Source organism: Lithobates pipiens, unplaced genomic scaffold (assembly GCF_037356315.1).
Source record: "Lithobates pipiens isolate NorthernLeopardFrog02 unplaced genomic scaffold, aLitPip1_a1.2 Scaffold_8, whole genome shotgun sequence".
Taxonomy (NCBI): Eukaryota; Metazoa; Chordata; class Amphibia; order Anura; family Ranidae; genus Lithobates; species Lithobates pipiens.
Window position 1 is genome coordinate 561,943,503 of NW_027507903.1, and position 21,169 is coordinate 561,964,671.

The following is a 21,169-nucleotide window of genomic DNA, read 5'->3' on the forward strand; positions in this document are numbered from 1 at the left end:
AGACAGTTGGTCAAGTAGCTGTGGTAGCCGAGTTGTTTAGGTGTTGGACTCAAAATACAATATTGTTTACCTGCGCAGATTCAAATCCTGCTCACAGCTTGAGAATTGGAACACACTTAACCTACAGTATCCCTTCTTTCACTGACCACTAACATACAGGATCACTTCTCTCACTGGCCATCAGCGTAAAGGTCCCCTACTTCTAATGATTTACAGTGTAAGGTGGTATGGTGGTCCCCCTTCCTCTTGACCACTTTTATATAGGGACCTTACTTCCAATGATTACTAGCTAGTAAAGTACAGTCCTTCTTCCATTAACCCAAAGGATCCCATCTTTCACTGGTCATCATTCTAAAGGGCTTCTACTCTGAATAATCATTAAAGTAAGGTGGTCTTTTTTCAACTGACCACTAATCTAAAGGATATTTCACCTTACTGGTAAACAGTGTTAGACGGCCCTACCAGGTCCTTCTACTGACCACTGCTCTACAGGGCCCCTTCACACACTGACCATAGTGTAAATGGGTCCATCTTTCAATGACCACCAATTTAAGGTGATTCACTTTCCACTTGACAACTTATCTACAGGGTCTCTTATCTCAGCAGCACTATTCCAAATGATTACCAGTGAGTTAAGTACATGCCATCTTCCGCTAACCGACAGGATCCCATCTCTCACTGGCCATCAGTGTAAATGGCTTCTCCTCTTAATCACCACCAATGTAAGGTAGTTCTCCTTCTACTTGACCACTTATCTACAGGGTCCCTTATCTCAGTCAACAGCGCTTCTACTCCAAGTGATTACCAGTGAGTGAAGTACAGTCTATCTTCCACTATCCCACAGAATGCCATCTATCACTGGCCATTAGTGTAAATAGCCACTCCTCCAAATGATCTTCCATGTAAAGTGGCCCACCTTCCTTCCACTGACCACAAATCTACTTTGTCCCTCATTCACAGGGTTTCTTATCTCAACAGATTAGTGGTCAAGTGGAAGGGGGACCACTGTCAATGCACATGATGTGAACCAGCTCAAGATGCTCAAGATAGCCATTGACAAAGCAGCTGTCATGGCCAATTGGTTAAGGTGTTGGTCTCGGGATCCAATGGGGTTTCCCTGTGCAGGTTCAAATCCTGCTCCCAGCATGAGTATTTTAAAACACTGAACACTAACCTATAGTATCCCTTCTTTCACTGACCACTAACATACAGGATTACTTCTCTCACTGGCCATCAGCGTAAAGGTCCTCTACTTCTAATGATTTCCAGTGTAAGGTGGTCATCCTTCCACTTGACCACTTTTATATAGGGACCTTACTCCAAATGATAACTAGCTACTAAAGTACAGTCCTTCTTCCATTAAAACACTGAACACTAACCTACAGTATCCCTTCTCTCACTGGCCATCATTGTAAAGGACTAGCCACCAATATTAGGTGGTCCATTGTTCACTGACCACTAACCAACAGGATCCCTTCTCTCATTTGCTATCAGTGTAATGGTCCCCTACTCCTGATGATATCCAGTGTAAGGTGGTCCTCCTTCCACTTGACCACTTATTTATAGGGACCTTACTCCAAATGATTGCTAGCTAGTAAAGTACAGTCCTTCTTCCATTAACCCAAAGGATCCCATCTTTCACTGGCCATCAGTCTAAAGGGCTTCTACTCTGAATAATCATCAGTGTAAGGTGGTCTTTCTTCCACTAGTGTAAAGGGGTCCATCCTTTAATGACCACCAATTTAAGGTGGTCATTAAAAGCTTCTTCTTCAACTGAGCAGCCAACCTTTTCAACCATGTCCTATTGACCACTACTCTACAGCGTAATATTTCTCACTGACCATCAGGCCATTTCTTCCAATGACCACCAATAGACATTGGCCCTCTTCCACTGAATAATAATCTACAGGGTCCCTTCTTTTGCTTTGGATCAGTGTTCCCTGACCAATAATCTACAGAGTGCCTTTTCTCACTGATCATTAGTGTAAAGGGACTCTTCTCCCAATGACCACCAACAAATGATGGTCCATCTTGAAATGACCACTAATCCTCAGGATTCCTTCATTCACTGACCATAGAGAAAAGAGGCTCTTCTTCCAATGACCACCAATGAAAGGTAGTCCCTCTTCCACTGACCACTAACCTATAGGATCCTATTGCTCAGTGGCCATAATTGGAAAGGGCCTCTACTCCAATTGATTACCAATGGAAGGTGGTCCTTCTTCAACTTGACCACTAATCTACAGGGCCCTTGTACCTTCTGTCAATGGACATGATGCAAACCAGTTCTAAAAGTTTGAGGGGTAAGCAGTTGTGAATTTCTAAGGAGTTGGACTCAAAATCCAATAGGGTTTGCCTTTGCAGTTTCAATTCCCGCTCACAGCGAGAGAATATAAAATACATTCAGGTTAACCACTTCAGCCCCGGACCATTTTGCTGGTCAAAGACCAGACTACTTTTTGCGATTTGGCACTGCGTCGCTTTAACTGACAATTGCGCGGTCATGCGCCGTGGCTCCCAAACAAAATTGACGTCCTTTTTTTCCCACAAATAGAGCTTTCTTTTGGTGGTATTTGATCACTTTTTTTGCGCTAAACAAAAATAGAGCGACAATTTTGGAAAAAATGCATTATTTTTTACTTTTTGTTATAATAAATATCCCCCAAAAATATATAAAAAAACATTTTCCCTCAGTTTAGGCTGATACGTATTTTTCTACATATTTTTGGTAAATAAAATCGTAATAAGCGATTATTGATTGGTTTGCGCAAAAGTTATAGTGTTTACAAAATAGGGGATAGTTTTATGGCACTTTTATTAATATTTTTTTTTTACTAGTAATGGCGGCAATCAGCATTTTTTATTGTGACTGCGACATTATGGCGGACACATCGGACATTTTTGACACATTTTTGGGACCATTGTCATTTATACAGCAATCACTGCTATATAAATGCAGTGATTCCTGTGTAAATGACACTGGCAGTGAAGGGGTTAACCAGTGGGTGGCAGTGTAGGGGTTAAGTGTTCCTATGGGTGTGTCACTAACTGTGGGGGGCTGGGCTTTAATTTAGTGAACACTGATCTCTGCTCCAATCACATGGTGCAGAGATCAGCGTCACTACTTGCTAGGCAGAACGGGGAAATGCTGTTTACAACGGCATTTCCTCGTTCAGCCGCCCCGTGAGACGATCGCGGGTATGCCCGCGGCGATCGAGTCCACAGGACCCGCAACCGGACTCACGGGGGTCCCAAGCAGCACGCGAGCGTGCCGCTGGCGGTGGCAAGGGTGGCAAATTTAAAGGGACGTACAGGTACGCCCATTTGCCTGCCGTGCCATTCTGCTGACCTACATCGGCATGTGCTGGTCGGGAACCGGTTAATGTAAAAATTAAAAACGTACTAGGTTGTGTCAATAGGCTTTTGTTTGTGTCAGGTGAGTTTTACATTAACAAAGACTTCTATGGGACTTCAAAATGTGCTTGAAGCAGGTCAGAAGGAGGTCAACGGCAGGAAAAATGCACCTGTCAATTAATTCGGAATGATTGCAGAAGTGTCTCAAACTGATGCAATCTGCACAAACCCAAAGGCCATTGACACATGCTGTAAGACTGTTATCTTTAGGGTTCACTTTAGGGATCCTCTTACAGCAGATGTTATGTTCCGACTCCAGGGCACAGTAACTTGATTTGATTTGTAGCTGTTCAGGTTGACTGCCTTAGAACTCCCAGTATATATAGGCATTCCACAGTGAGAGCTTCCATCAGTTGCTTCTCACAGCTAGGTTGGTTAATGAAAGTTGAACCTCAACACTGTCATCAATGAGGCCAATTCATTGTCAAGGTGAAAATATGAAATTTCATAATACTTTCTTTGTCCTGACTTATTAGTAATAATTGTATGTGTGTTTTGGGTGGTTGCATAAAAACACTGAAAGCAGATACACTGACAGATGTTCTAGGCTGCCTTGTCCTTACACAGTGACCCTGTCTAAGCCAATATTCTAACTTGCAGAAAATGCTAAAGCTCATGCGAAAATATTACATGATACTATGTGACAGTGGTCAAAACCAAACAGTAGGATAGGAAGTCACCAGCATTTAAGGAAAGATATGATTCTCTCATTTTATTGTGAAAGCGACAACACATAGGTCAGAATAATCGAAATAAGAGGCTGCTCTAATTTATTTGCTGCAGTTTTCATACTTAAACATGTGCTGATGACTTCCTGTCCTCATATTTGGTTTCTGCATGGCACCATCCATTGTGGCCACTGCAAGCTCCAACTGGCTACATCGGCCCAGCACTGTAGGAAGTAATGCTCTACATACAGATGTTACAGTGGCCAAAATATTGCATAATGTTCTAGATTTTCCAAAGCTTTATTACAAGCAAGTCGGTCTTTATAAACCGCTCTACCCATTTGTTCTGTACTTTATTAGTTATATTTAAAGCCTATCTCCTGGCAAATATTAAATGGCCCCCTGCACCCGGAAATGGCACTATCAAGGGACACAGACTCAGGTGAGTATATCATGGTTTACAAGGTAAGAAAAAAACATGCAGGATGGATTAGACGGGGGTGGGGGTCCCACTTGCCAAGAGATGGTATGTCAGGGCAAAAAAACAAAACACTGCCAATACAAGAAAATACCTGTTGATCTGCGAGAAATACAGCGCCTCCTAACTTCTTATTTGAGCCAACAGCTCTGCCTCTACTGCACTAAATTCCCAGGAAGTGTTATCAGCCCTGCTCAGTGCTCCTGTGCTGGGCATAAGAACAGCTTCCACTCTCCCCTAACTCTCTAACATCGAAGGAAGCGTTCTGTAGCAATACATTTTAATTACCTTTCTGTACCTAAATCTTGGGTGGTACAATGGCTTAAAGCCGTAGTAAAGCGCACCAATTGTTTCTTTTTTTTTAAACCCTGCAAAGTAAAGGCATAATGTGCTAGTATTCATCGCATACTAGCACATTATGAAGTACTTACCTTAGAACGAAGCCCTGCAGCACCGCGCTGTCAGCTCTGACAGACGGTTCCATCTTCACTCTGTCTTCCTTATGGGTTTGCGTCCTCTAGTCGTCTGACTGTGCCACGATGAGGTCACTGATTAAGTGAACTGCGGCACAGAGCTCTGAAGGGACAGTATACCCATGGAGTCCCTTCAGAGCTCTGTCCCATAATTAGTGATGTCATCATGGTGTGATCAATCAGCTGACCGGAGGGCGCAAACCCAGAAGGAAGACCAGGTGAAGATGGAAGAGTCTGTCAGAGCTGACAGCGTGGTGCTGCAGTGCTTCATTCTAAGGTAAGTATTTACCTTACAACGGCATCCCTGGCTGCAAGAAGTGTGAATATCTCCTAAACCATGCAGGTTTAGGGGATATTCTTACAACCTACAGGTAAGTCTTATAATAGGCTTACCTGTAGGTACAAGTTGACAGAAAGGGTTTACTTCCACTTAAATAGGTAGCACTTAGGGTTCTTTCAGGTAGGCACTAATGCTTACAGACCTCTGAAAAGCATGCTGCAGCTTTTTTTCACTTTTTTAAAAATGCCAAATGGCAATTTCACATTGCATGACCATGCTGTCTGATTTTACTGCCCCCCGCCCCCAATGTGAAAGAGCCCTTAGATCTTGCAACACAAATCTTGGCCAGGACGCTATGGACACTATCTGCATTGAGTTCACATGGATCTAATTTGTCCTCATATGTATGTACAAATTGGGTATGTCTACACTGGTTTCTAGGACCAGAGATCCTGCCCTAATAAGTACAGTGGTGTGAAAAAGTGTTTGCCCCCTTCCTCATTTCCTGTTCCTTTGCATGTTTGTCACACTTAAGTGTTTCGGAACATCAAACCAATTTAAACAATAGTCAAGGACAACACAAGTAAACACAAAATGCAATTTGTAAATGAAGGTGTTTATTATTAAAGGTGAAAAAAAATCCAAACCATCATGGCCCTGTGTGAAAAAGTGATTGCCCCCTAAACCTAATAACTGGTTGGGCCACCCTTAGCAGCAACAACTGCAACCAAGCGTTTGCGATAACGTGCAATGAGGCTTTTACAGCGTCCTGGAGGAATTTTGGCCCACTCATCTTTGCAGAATTGTCCTAATTCAGTTACATTAGAGGGTTTTCGAGCATGAACGGCCTTTTTAAGGTCATACCACAACATCTCAATAGGATTCAGGTCAGGACTTTGGCTAGGCCACTCCAAAGTCTTCATTTTGTTTTTCTTCAGCCATTCGGTGGTGGACTTGCTGGTGTGTTTAGGATCATTGTCCTGCTGCAGAACCCAAGTTCGTTTCAGCTTGAGTACACGAACAGATGGTCGGACATTCTCCTTCAGGATCTCTTGGTAGACAGCAGAATTCATAGTTCCTTTTATCACGGCAAGTCTTCCAGGTCCTGAAGCAGCAAAACAGCCCCAGACCATCACACTACCACCACCATATTTTACTGTTGGTATAATGTTCTTTTTATGAAATGCAGTGTTCCTTCTACGCCAGATATACTTGGACACACACCTTCCAAAGAGTTCCACTTTTGTCTCATCGGTCCACAGAATGTTGTCCCAAAAGTCTTGGGGATCATCAAGATGTGTTGTGGAGAAATTGAGATGAGCTTTGATGTTCTTTTTGCTCAGCAGTGGTTTTCTCCTTGGAACTCTGCCATGCAGGCCATTTTTGCCCAGTCTTTTCCTGATGGTGGAGGCATGAACGCTGACCTTAACTGAGGCAAGTGAGGCCTGCAGTTCCTTGGACGTTGTTGTGGGGTCTTTTGTGACCTCTTGGATGAGTCGTCGCTGCGCTCTTGGGGTAATTTTGGGCGGCCGGCCACTCCTGGGAAGGTTCACCACTGTTCCATGTCTTTGCCATTTGTGGATAATGGCTCTCACTGTGGTTCGCTGGATTCCCAAAGCTTTGGAAATGGCTTTATAACCCTTTCCAGACTGATAGATCTCAATTACTTTCTTTCTCAATTGTTCCTGAATTTCTTTGGGTCTCGGCATGATGTGTAGCTTTTAAGGATCTTCTGGTGGACCTTACTGTGTCAAGCAGCTCCTATTTAAGTGATGCCTTGATTGTGAACAGGTGTGGCAATAATCAGGCCTGGGTGTGGCTAGAGAAATTGAACTCAGGTGTGGACAACCACAGTTATAGTATGTTTTAACAAGGGGGGCAATCACTTTTTCACACAGGGCCATGATGGTTTGGATTTTTTTTCACCTTTAATAATAAACACCTTCATTTACAAATTGCATTTTGTGTTTACTGGTGTTGTCCTTGACTATTGTTTAAATTGGTTTGATGTTCCGAAACACTTAAGTGTGACAAACATGCAAAGGAACAGGAAATGAGGAAGGGGGCAAACACTTTTTCACACCACTGTAAATAATAGAAAAAAGTGTGCCTACATACACTACCTACATTTTTGGTAGAAGTCCAACACTATTCGCACATATTTAAAAAAATTGAGGTAGCACTACACTTTTTTGTATTATTTGGTTCTGTTGGTGTGGGCATAGCTTCCAACTGTCCCTGATTTCAAGGGACCATCCCTGATTTGGAGCAATGTCCCTCTTTCCTCCTTATTTGTCCCTCATTTTGTTCTGATCTATATAGTTGTGTATAAAATGCATTTGTTATCTTTCACAAAGTGTTACCCATTCTAGGGATGAGCCGAACACCCCCCGGTTTGGTTCGCACCAGAACTTTCGAACGGACCCCAAATTCGTACGAACGTTAGAACCCCATTGAAGTCTATGGGACTCGAACGTTCGAAATTAAAAGTGCTAATTTTAACGGCTAATATGCAAGATACTGTACTAAAAAGGGTTTGGGGACCTGGCTCCTGCCCCAGGGGACATGGGTCAATGCAAAAAAAATGGCCGTTTTGGCGGGAGCACTGATTTTAATGACGATTAAAGTGAAAAAAAAAAGGTGAAATATTCCTTTAAATATCATGCCTGGGGGGTGTCTGTAGTATGCCTGTGAAGTGCCACGTGTTTCCTGTGTTTAGAACAGTCCCTGCACAAAATTACATTAAACGGAAATAACATCATTTAAAACTGCTTGCGGTTTTAATGTTATATCTGGGTCCAGCAATATGATTGAAAATCATTGAGAAAAATGGCATGGGTAGCCCTCCCTGCCCATTACCAGCCCCTTTGGGTCTTGTACGCATATTAAGGGGAACCCTGTACCCATATTAAAAAAAGGAAATACGTGTGGCCCCCCAGGCCCTATATACTCAGAACAGCAGTATACAGGCGGTGCAAACAAGACAGGTACAGTGTAGGTTTGTTGTGTTAAGTTGAATCTGTTTGTAATTTTCAACTGGTACATTTTTAAAGTGTAGCTCCAGTCAAAAAAACTACTTTTAAGCTTTTTGGAAAACATAGGGAAGGGTTATCACCCCTGTATAATTTGTTTTGCCGTCTGTCTTTTTCAGAGCACGCAGACAGCACGCACAATCTTCTACCGCTGACTGCAAGCTCTATTTAAAACGAGCAAGATAGTTAGCTATATAGGTGGATATAGCGGTGTATACTGCGTTCAGAGCACGCAGACAGCACGCACAATCTCCTACCACTGACTGACAGCTCTATTTAAAACGAGCAAGATAGTTAGCTATATAGGTGGATATAGCGGTGTATACTGGGTTCAGAGCACGCAGACAGCACGCACAATCTCCTAACATTGACTGCAAGCTCTATTATAAAAGATAGATATATCGCTAGATATATAGGTGATTATAGCGGTGTATACTGCGGTCAGGGCACGCAGACAACAACCACTACAGAAGAGCAAGAACAAAAAATCAGCCGATAACGATCAGTGTATACTGTGTTGAAGGTACACAGAACATCCACTAACTGCTTCAGACGCCAACACACTACACAAGGCCGCCGCGCTGGCGGCCTTATATAGTGTGGGGCGTGTACTACACAGCCTGAGCTATGATTGGCCACAGGCATCCTGCCTGTGGCCAATCATGGCTCTCCTCGCTGCTGGCGCTGTGATTGGCCAAGCATGCGGGGTCACAGTGCATGCTTGGCCAATCATGAGCCAGCAATGCACTGCGCCACCGCAGTGCATTGTGGGCCGTGAGCGCCACACGAATTTGGCGCGAACAGCCCACACCGTTCGGAATTCACCGAACGGGCGAACAGCTGATGTTCGAGTCGAACGTATGTTCGACTCAAACACGAAGCTGATCCCTACCCAGTGCTAAACCTTTCATTCAATTTCTAAAGTGCTGCATTTGTAAATTTTAAAATCTGATATAAAGAAATAGCTGTTAACTTTTTTTTGGTTAATTTTCCTTTAAGGGGGTGTGGCAAGGGGCGTGTTCTATGCCTACATACGTTTCCTGGTAGGTGTCCCTCATTCCCATCTCAAAATGTTGGGAGGTATGTGTGGAAACACACACCGATGTTTAGCAGCAAGCTCAATAATATAACATTCTAATACATTGCAAGAGTACAATTATCATAGTAGATCTACTTGTACATACAGTATATACCTTTCCTAATAAGTGCTTTTCCAAAGTTCAGTCTTAATTAAATTGGGGGAAAAAATAAAGAACTATCAAAGTGGGGAAACATTTGCATACATTTCTGATTTGTATTATATATATTTTTTTAACTTTTAATTAAAGAAAATTTCACTGAGGATTTATTAGCTCAAGTTCAGTTTTGTGTTTTATTAATATAACTGAGGATGTTGTGCTAGACCTCTAGATAACCTTAGACAACAAGTAACTGTTTGTTTTTTTGTTTTTTTGCTTGATGCTTGAAAAGAAAGAATTCTCAACCCAGGAGAAAAGAAAAGTTTCTTTTTTGTTATTTTTGCAGGAATTAAGGACTCAAAAATTGGCAGAAAAATCCCAATTTATTTATCTGCCAGTAAATGTTGAGTGTTCCTGACTCCCAGGTTAGAGAGATCCATGAATTAATTAGGTGTTAATTAGCTTTCTGTTGAGTGATTAACTTCTGAGAATAGAGGGAAGATGGAGGTAACGGGAGGAGGGGTTGCGTTGCGGGAAAGATGGAGAAAGCAAAGTGCCTTTATTGAAAGGGTTTACTTAATAAAGTAAATAACAGTGTAGCAACCATTCATTGCTCCTTGTACAGCACTTTGCTCTGCACTTTTTTTCTTAAGATGAACTCAGAATAAAGATTCTAAATATGCAATCAAAATACATATAATTTAACTGCTATAGTCACTTAAGGAGGTGTAGACTGCTCAGTTAGTGTTGTGACCTGGTTTTCCCTGCAGATTCCATAGCAGTTAAGCAATATAGCCTCTTACTGGATCTACCCTAGCTTGCAATTGGACGTTGAAAGAGCAGCAAGCACCCTGACAAGGTCATCCTTGAGCTCTCCCATATTTAAAGGGGTTGTAAAGGTTTGTTTTTTATTTTCTAAATAGGTTCCTTTAAGTTAGTGCATCGTTGGTTCACTTACCATTTCCTTCGATTTCCCTTCTAAATGTTTTTTGTTTTTCTTTGTTTTCTTTGTCTGAATTTCTCACTTCCTGTTCCTCCTCAGTAAGATGTTCAGTAAACTGTTCAGGCTGACTAAATACCACTCGGATGATGGTGTGACGTTTACCGAGGAGAAACAGGAAGTGAGAAATTAGAAAATTAGAAATTTAGAAGGGAAATCGAAGTGAACCAACAATGCACTAGCTTAAAGGAACCTATTTAGAAAATAAAAAATGAAGCTTTACAACCCCTTTAACATTCTCCCACATTTAAACGATTTCAATGAATACAGCCTACTTGAATAAATGTGTCTGTTTTTTTATCCTGTGCTGCTGGCTGCCTCAATATCCAAATCGTTGCAGTTGCCAGTATACCCATCTACGGAATGGTCTGTGAAAATGTAGGTCTTGCTTGAACATTCACTACTGACTTCACTGCAGCCTCGCCAAATCACACTGGAGCATGAGAGGGAGGTTGTACAACACAGAATCATGTGACAGGAGGCTACGGTTCCCGCAGAAGCATCAATAAGGAGAACTGTACACTGTGTAGCACTAGACATCATGAAAGTGAGAATTAGGTTTTATAAATGGACTATTTAATCCCTTCAACTACAACTTCAATTCTCAAAAAGTTGGGACGCTGTTTAAAATCTACATAAAAACAGAATGCAATGATTTGCTAAGCTCATAATCCCATATTTCATTCACAATAGAAAATAGAAAACATATTACATGTTTAAACTGACAAAATGCACAATTTTAAGAAAAAAATAAGATCATTTTGAAATAGATGGCAGCAACACGTCTCAAAAGAGTTAGGACAGGGCCATGTTTACCACGGTATAGCATCCCTTCTTCTTTTACCAACACTCTCGAAACTTCTGGGAACTGAGGAGACCAGCTAGAGTTTTGGGAAAGGAATGTTGTCCCATTCTTGCCTGACATGAGATTCTTACTGATTAATAGTTCTGGGTTTTCTTTGTCGTACTTTTTGTTTCAAGATGTGCCAAATATTTTCCACTGGTGAAAGGTCTGGACTGCAGGCAGGCCAGTTCAGAACCCCGACTCTTCTAATATGAAGCCATACTATTACTGAAATATTGTGAAAATCAAATAAATGGTGCACCTTTGGCACCTTATCTGGAGAAGCACTGAATAAGTCATTGGTCACTTTATTCACTTCAAGCCCACATAAAGACTCTATTTATGAGCTGTTTTGTTTTTGTTTTGTTTTTTTGCTTAGTTTGCACGGTGTGTGCCACGCTTGGAATTCTATATAGCTTTCTTGATTGTATTACTTTTGAGCTATTTTAAAGCACAAGACACCTTGTTATTTGTTTATTGCTGCTACTATATTTAAGCACTGGACACTTTACTCACCTATTTGATTATTCATGATTGTATTTGCTTGAGGCACTTTATATATTTTGAATTATTTTGTATACACTGTGTAATATATAATTGTTTAGCTTAGGGTAATTCTGCTACACCTACTTAATAGGAGGAAACATTATCCCTGTTAGCTTATTATTTAGCACAACTGTTAATATACATGTATGCACAAAACACTGTAGTATAGTTTAATCTCTTAAGGTAGCGCAACACCATTTATTTGATTTTCACATTATTGCTATTCGGGGGGTAGGGTTTATACCCCTGTCGGTGGTTTGCTGCAACCTATCCTTAGTGATAGCCTATGCCCTTGATGATAGCGCAGGGATACCTTAACTTTATATTACTGAAATATGCAAGGCCTTCCCTGAAAAAGATTTTGTCTAGATGGGAGCATATGCTGCGCTAAAATATGGATCTATCTTTCAGCACCGATGATGCCTTTCCCGATGTGCAAGCTTCCCATTCCATTCGCACTAATGAGCCCTCCATACCATCAGACATGCAGGCTTTTACCTAAGCATTGATAAGGACCTGGAATGTCCCTCTTCTCTTTGGTACAGAGGGTTGCCAAAAAGCATGTCAAATTTTGATTGGTCTAACCACAGAACAGTTTTCCACTTTGCAACAGACCATTTTAAATGAGCTTTGGCTCAGAAAAAGGGGACAGCAATTTTGAATCTTGTTTAGATATGGCTTCTTCTTTGCATGTTAGAGCTTTAACTTGCAAATTTGGATGTATTTCTAATCCCATGTGGTGATGTGCATCACAGATTCATGCCTGTTTTTAATGTAGTGCTGTCTGAGGGCCCGAGATTATGGGCACCCAATATTGCATTTCAGCCTTGTCCCTTGTAAACAGAGATTTCTCCCAATTCTCTGAATTTTTCGATGATATTATGTACTGTAGATGTTCATATATTTAAAGTCTTTGCAATTTTACATTGAGAAACATTATTCTGAAATTGTTTGAAAATTTTTAGATGCAGCTTTTCACAGATTTGTGAACCTCTGCGCATTCATTTCTAAGACACTCTGACTTGGGTATAAAAATATGCTCTTTTTATACCCAATCATGTTACTGACCTGTTGCTAATTAGCTGCAAAATGTCCTTTCAGCTCTTCCTTGTTAGGTCCCTTTCACACATGCTGACCAATTGTCCGTTTTCATCCATCCGGTGATGGTTGGAAAACAGACATCAAACAGACATCATTGCATCTCTTTGGAAAAATGGATGTAAACAGATGATCATCCATTCACATCTGTTTACATAAGTGTCTGTCAACATCCTTCTTTTGGAATGAATCAAAACCCATTTTGTCTTCTGTTAAAACAATGGATTGGACGAACAAATGGATGTAAACAAACGGTCTGTTTTGGCATGATAAAGTGGCTGCAGGACCCAAGTGGTGAAGGACTTTAGCTGGCAGATGTAAAAAACTGATGTAAAAGCGGATGAAAAATGTAAACTTCATCCGGGTTTCCTTTGAAAAAAACATTACTGAACCGTTAAAACAAATAGTCCGAATGTTTGAAAGGGGGAATTTTACCACTTTGTCAGATTTCTGTTGCCCTGTCCCAACTTTTTTGAGACATGTTGCTGTCATCAGTTTGAAGATGACCTTATTTTTTTTTTATTGATATGTTTTCTATTTTCTATTTTGAATAAACAATGGATCTAGGAGATTTGCAAATCATTGCATTGTGTTTTTTGTAGATTTTACACAGCGTTCCAACTTTTTTGCCTGACGAAGGGGTCCTGCGTGGCTCTGAAACATTGCACTACACTGTTTTGTGATGTGTTCTTTCTTTAATAAAACAATGTTTGGGCAAAAATTGACGGTCCTTGGTGTACTGACGAATATCTACATAAGTGCCAGTATCCAGCTGGCTGTCGCTACAGCACCCAGTAGCCTAAAAAGCTTATACCAGGAACGTGTGCGATGGGAATATAGACTGTGAACTACTTCTAAGATGCATCAACCTGCTTTAAGCCACTTTCTGCATTCCCAAATTGGAGGAGAGGTTGATCAGATAAATAGAACAACGTGGCACAAGGCCAAGAGCACTATGTAAAGTACACCACCCATTTAGATCTCACCGAGTGTATATAGACATGGTGAACAAATGCACATTTGATTGACTGCTATGGTAAGTAGCATATAATGGTCACAAAAACGGTTGGAGGATTGTTCTACTGTTGCCTCTTCTCACTTTCTTCCTCCTCACTGCCGACATTTTTATGTCACCGTGTCCTCACATTTTGTCTCCTTCTCTTCAGATTTTAGTTTGTAGCTACAGAAACAATTGCAGCAGTGGTCCAAAGCCTCACCGTTTGTGGGGAACAGGTTTCATGCCTAGCTATGGCTAACTAAATACTGGCTCATTAAATAAAGGTCAGACGGAAGCATTCCCTGGTCAGTCTGCAGGCAGCTATTTTGTAGACTGAAAGAACGTTCATGGGAATCTTTCCTAATGATTCACATGGGACTCTTGATTTCATAATTTATTGCTGTGGCTAAAATCTTCTGTAATTATAGGCTTAATATTTGGTATTTCAAAGCACGTCAAGGGGGAGGTTTAGGCAGTCATGAAAACACATTGAGTGAAAAATAAAGCCAAAGCAGACAAATGTAATTATGAATAGATTCAGGTGCAAAAATATAGGAGCAGGGGGGAACTTACCTTGAGTAGAGGACGTCAATAATATGGCGGCTGAACAGACACCCCACAGAACCATCCAGGCCCCCGCCATACCGCTCGACACAACCCTGTCAGTGAGCACTCCACTGTGACATCACCGCTCCAACTGGAGCACTGTAAAAACACAAGAAAAATAATTATTAAGAACGTAAAGGACATATAAACCTAAACAGGTAATATAGGGAGATCAGAAGATTGGGGCTTTGATATCCAGCATTCCAGTAAGAGTCATTTGCAGGCTACTATTTCATGCACAGCAAAGTTTATGGACCTCTGAGCCAGATGTAACCCATGATAAAATGAAATTAGTCAGATCCTCTATTGGTGATCATTGTACGACATACATGTTGGTAGATCTAAAAGATAGATTGTAGACTGTACTGTGGTGTGTGGCAAACTTAAAGCAGAATTCCAACCAAAAGTGGAACCTCCGCTTATCTGCTTCCTCCTCTTTTTGACTGGTACCCTTTCCCAATTCTGGGAGACTGCGATGCGGTGCTGTCCCTCAAAAGTTTCGCCCCCCTGCTCCCTCCTCTGCTGCCGAGTCAGTTAGAAAGCGCAGTGTGCTTAGCACATGCGCAGTAGGGAACCGGCCATGAAGCAGAAAGGCTCCACTACCGGTTTCCCTTGCCATGAATGGTGGCGGCAGCACCCCTGAGCCGACCCGAAAATCGGCTGGGGTGCCGACATTGCGGGAACCCTGGACAGGTAAGTGTCCTAATATTAAAAGTCAGCAGCTACAGTATTTGTAGCTGCTGACTTTAAATTTTTTTTCCTCCTTCAGGCAGAAGCTATGGTTGGGTACTCAGGCAGAGGCAGTCAATATCAGAGCCTTTTCTTCACACTGGACCTACAGCTAGAAAATGGAAGTGTATGAATTTGTGTTGTGTATTGTATGTTTTTGTACTGTATATGCTGTGTGCATTTTATGTTGTGTTTAGTGTATGTTTTGTGTAATGTATGCTGTGTGCAGTGCATGTTTAGGCTGTTTGTGCTGTGTGGAATATAGGATTTGTGCATCGTATAGGCCATGTCTGTTGTATGTAATGTTGGATTTGGGCTGTGTATACTGCTGCTGTGTAGGATTTGGATAGGGTATGTTGTGTGCAGTGTACGATTTGGGCAGTGTATGCTGTATGCGATGTAGAATTTGGGTAGCATATGCTGCGTTCGGTGTAGGATTTGAGCAGTGTATGCTGTGTGTGGTGTAGGATTTGGGCAGAGCAAGCTGTGTGGTGTAGGATTTGAGCAGTGTATGTTGTGTGCAGTGTATGCTGTGTGCAGTGTAGGATTTGAGCAGTGTATGCTGTGTGTGGTGTAGGATTTGGGCAGTGCATGCTGTGTGGTGTGGGATTTGAGCAGTGTATGCTGTGTGCAGTGTAGAATTTGAGCAGTGTATGCTGTTTGCAGTGTATAATTTGGGCAGTGTGTGCTGTGTGCAGTGTAGAATTTGGGCAGTGTATGCAGTGTGCAGTGTAGAATTTGGGCAGCGTGTGCAGTGTAGGATTTTGTTTCAAGTATAGTAATGAAGAGACTGCAAGCTGTTAGTTTGGGGAGCCATGTTGAACTGTATAACTACATCCAGGTCAAAGGTAACAGGAAACAGGAATTATAAGGGCTGTGTATGCTGTGCTGCATGTGTGCTGTTTATACTGAGTTTGTTCTGTAGTGTATATTCCATGCCAAAGGATCGATTCACAAAGCTCACACCCTATAATAAGGACCTTTCTATTCCTATAAAAAATATTTAATAAAAACAGATAAAAAGGTACTTTTTTTTTTTTTTTTTAAAGTGACATTTATTTTAAGTTGAATCCTAATGCCACGTACACACAATCGGACTATGGTCCGCCAGACAATTCGGCGGTGTGTGGGCTCCGGTGGACTTTTTCTTCCAAAAAGTCCAGCGGACTTAGAAAGAAGTCTTGATTCAAAATTGTCCACCAGACTCGGCAGTCCGGCAGACAATCCGCCCGTCTGTGTGGTAGTCCGCCGGACATTTGAAATGAATGGACTTGCCCACACACGGAGTAAAGTCCTTTCATTTTGAACGTGGCTCCAGGTAGACGGGACTAGCGCAGGAAGTCAATATCGCTGCCTCCATCAGCGAGATTGACACCTCGTGAGCCCCGTCGCCTGGTATGGATTTAAAGGGGAACCCCTACGCCAAAAAAACATTGTGGGGGTCCCCCCAAATTCCATAGCAGACCCTTATCCGAGCACGAAGCCCGGCCAGTCAGGAAAGGGGATGGGGACGAGCGAGCACCCCCCCCGAGCCGAACTAGGTCCTGTGCCCTCAACATGGGGGGGTGCTTTGGGGAAGGGGGGACCTGCGGCCCCCTACCCCAAAGCACCTTGTCCCCATGTTGATGAGGACAAGGGCATCTTCCCGACAACCCTGGCCGTTGGTTGTCAGGGTCTGCGGGCAGGGGCTTATCAGAATCCAGGAGCCCCTTTTAATAAGGGGCCCCCAGATTCTGGCCCCCTACCCTATGTGAATGAGTATATGGTATGATGTACCCCTACTCATTCACTTGGGGGAAAAAAAACACAACACAGGTTTTTAAAATACTTTATTAGACAGCTACGGGGATTTTCTTCCGTCTTCGGGGGTCTTCTCGCTGGACTCCTCCGCTATCTTCTGCTCTTTTAACGCTAGCTCTTTTACTAGCGGAGGAGCCCGGCTTTCTCCTTCGTCAATGCCGCCGTCCGGGGGTCTTCTTCCGACATCGGGGGTCTTCTTCGGACTTTAGGGGTCTTGTTTTGACTTTGGGGGGACTCCCACGCTGTTTTTTCAGCGTAGGGGTTCCCCTTTAAATCCATACCAGGTGACGGGGCTAGCTAGGTGTCAATCTCGCTGATGGAGGTGGCGACATTGACTTCCTTCGCTAGTTACATCTACCTGGAGCCACATTCAAAATGAACAGACTTTACTCCGTGTGTGGGCAAGTCCGTTCATTTCAAAAGTCCGCAGACCTCCGCTGCAAAGTCTGGAGGGTTGTCCGCTGGACTAAGTCCCCAGGATAGTCTGATCATGTGTACGCGCCATAAGGGGTTCTAAAAATGAGTCGCTTGCCTAAAATGAAGATCCTTATTCTCGTGTTAAATCTTTGTGAATTGAGTCTCATGCTGTATGTATTCTGTGTACATTCTGTGCCGTTTGTGTGTTTTGTGATGATTGTTGCAGGTATGCACTGTGGTATATGGATTTTCTGTGTTGTATGTTTGAGTTTGTTTTGTGCTATGTGTGTGCTCTGTGTGTTTTCTGATGATTGGTGCATGTATGTACTGTGGTATATGGATTTTCTGTGGTGTATGTGTGAGTGATTTGTGCTATGTGTTGTGTGTGTGTGTTCTGTGCTATGTGTTGTGTATGTGTTTTGTGCTATGTGTTGTGTGTGTGCTGTGCTATGTGTTGTGTGTGTGTGTGCTGTGCTATGTGTTGTGTGTGTACTGTGCTATGTGTTGTGTGTGTGTGTGTGTGCATGTTCTGTGCTATATGTTGTGTGTTCTGTTCTATATGTTGTGTGTGTATGTTCTGTGCTATGTGTTGTGTGTTTACTCTGGTATGTGTTGTGTGCGCGTGTGTGTTCTGTGCTATGTGTTGTGTGTGTTGTGTGCTATGTGTTGTGTGTGTGTGTTGTGTGCTATGTGTTGTGTGTGTGTTGTGTGCTATGTGTTGTGTGTGTGTGTTGTGTGCTATGTGTTGTGTGTGTGTTGTGTGCTATGTGTTGTGTGTGTTGTGTGCTATGTGTTGTGTGTGTGTGTTGTGTGCTATGTGTTGTGTGTGTGGTGTGCTATGTGTTGTGTGTGTGGTGTGCTATGTGTTGTGTATGTGTGTTCTGTGCTATGTGTTGTGTGTGTGTGTTCTGTGCTATGTGTGTGTTCTGTGCTATGTGTGTGTATTCTGTGCTATGTGTCGTGTGTGTCTTACAAAGAAACCCCATTGATGTCATTTAGTAAAACATTACAACAAGCAGAGCCCACATGGCAGTCCCGCGGCACCAATACGAATTCCCGCACAGCTGACTCCTGAATTGGGACTGCTTAGTTGTCCGGGTTGCTGCACTTTGTACGCAGCGCTTGGCCCTTTTGCTCCTAATTGCCCGGACCCCACATACCTCCTGGTGTCCCCGTTTTCCTGTAACCAGCCCCAATTTCTGAATTCCACAATGGAAATTTGTCAGTGGGTAGGTGAATTGCTACTTTAGATTTTTACAATGTAAATTTCACAAAGGCTCATAAATAGGCTTCAGTGCCCTACAGCTTTTCTAACAATGGTGCCTTTTATAGTGTTCCCAAATTCATAAATACTTTGGCAGATTATATAGCGGCAGCAAGTCTGTCACTCTTGGTATAATTAAGCAATCCGCCGGTTATTCAGTGTTGAATGAGGGCGGCCATTTTCATCTGGACACTGCTAAGGGTTAAGCAGCATTGAAATGATCAGGATGGCCGGGCAGTGTGAGCCGCACACTCGTCCTCTATTTGTGTCACTGCGGGGGGAGGGAGGGAGAGCGGCCACACTGTATGCATTATATATGGGAGGCACAACGCAAGCCTGTCTGGAGCTGTCTTCCTCACCAAACCTTAATATATCTCTTGGAATCTCCATGTTCCCTCGTATCCCCATCCCCCATCTAGTAATAATGTGTGGATTCCCAGATCATGAGACCCTCCCCCCCCTTTTTATTCCTCGCCGGTTTCCCTTCTCCCATTCCGACTTTTCCCATATATCTCCCCATCCCACCGCACTAAGACAAGCCATAAGCGACTTCACCGCCCCAGCGTATATCATCTACCTATTGATCTATTTTCTATCATTCTAGAATTATCTATCTATCTATCGTCTTACGTCATTGTCTCTTCTACATTCATTTCCCTCTCCTCTTCTAATATCACTGGCACTCTCTACATTTCCTGTACACCTCTCTCTACGTTCGTACCTTCCCTCCCCGTCTTCTTTATTAATCCTGGCACGCTCTCTCTCTCACACACCTTTCCTCCTCTCTTCCCCATTTGGTCGCAAATCTCAGCTATTATGAGTATCAAGCACACGTCAAGCACAGATCTGCAACACCCTGCACACCGCATTCTACATACATGCTGTCCTCTTCACATGTGCTACATGCTGCATTCTGCAATCCTTCCTTTCTGCATTCATGCAATGCACTGTGCTCTGTACTCATATCATTCATTACAGAGTGTATGTACTGTACACATATGACTCATTACAGAGTATATGTATTATACACATATCACACATTACAGAGTATATGTACTATACACATATGACTCATTACAGAGTATATGTACTATACACATATCACACATTACAGAGTATATGTACTGTACACATATGACTCATTACAGAGTATATGTATTATACACATATCACACATTACAGAGTATATGTACTATACACATATGACTCATTACAGAGTATATGTACTATACACATATCACACATTACAGAGTGTATGTACTGTACACATATGACTCATTACAGAGTATATGTATTATACACATATCACACATTACAGAGTATATGTACTATACACATATGACTCATTACAGAGTATATGTACTATACACATATCACACATTACAGAGTGTATGTACTGTACACATATGACTCATTACAGAGTGTATGTACTATACACATATCACACATTACAGAGTGTATGTACTATACACATATCACACATTACAGAGTATATGTATTATACACATATCACACATTACAGAGTATATGTACTATACACATATCACACATTACAGAGTGTATGTACTGTACACATATCACACATTACAGAGTATATGTACTATACACATATCACACATTACAGAGTATATGTACTATACACATATGACTCATTACAGAGTGTATGTACTATACACATATCACACATTACAGAGTGTATGTACTATACACATATGACTCATTACAGAGTATATGTACTATACACATATCACACATTACAGAGTATATGTACTATACACATATCACACATTACAGAGTATATGTACTATACACATATGACTCATTACAGAGTGTATGTACTATATACACACTGCACTCTGTGCTCATGTCTCTCATTACAGAGTGTATGTACTATACACATATCACACATTACAGAGTGTATGTACTATACACATATCACACATTACAGAGTATGTGTACTATACACATATCACACATTACAGAGTATATGTACTATACACATATCACACATTACAGAGTATATGTACTATACACATATCACACATTACAGAGTATATGTACTATACACATATCACACATTACAGAGTATATGTACTATACACATATGACTCATTACAGAGTGTATGTACTATATACACACTGCACTCTGTGCTCATGTCTCTCATTACAGAGTGTATGTACTATACACATATCACACATTACAGAGTGTATGTACTATACACATATCACACATTACAGAGTATATGTACTATACACATATCACACATTACAGAGTATATGTACTATACACATATCACACATTACAGAGTATATGTACTATACACATATCACACATTACAGAGTAT

The 21,169-nt window shown here is 41.9% G+C and overlaps 1 protein-coding gene across 2 annotated transcripts in view; it reads right to left on the minus strand.

Annotated features, from left to right (window-relative positions):
* Positions 1 to 21,169, minus strand: part of ADGRL1 (adhesion G protein-coupled receptor L1) — a 624,094-nt gene that overhangs the window by 372,146 nt on the left and 230,779 nt on the right. For both annotated transcript variants that reach the window (XM_077470079.1, XM_077470078.1), the window contains exon 2: positions 14,582 to 14,713. In XM_077470079.1, the coding sequence (XP_077326205.1) occupies positions 14,582 to 14,651 (70 nt within the window). In that variant the 5' untranslated portion in view covers positions 14,652 to 14,713. The remainder of the gene's footprint in view (positions 1 to 14,581; positions 14,714 to 21,169) is intronic.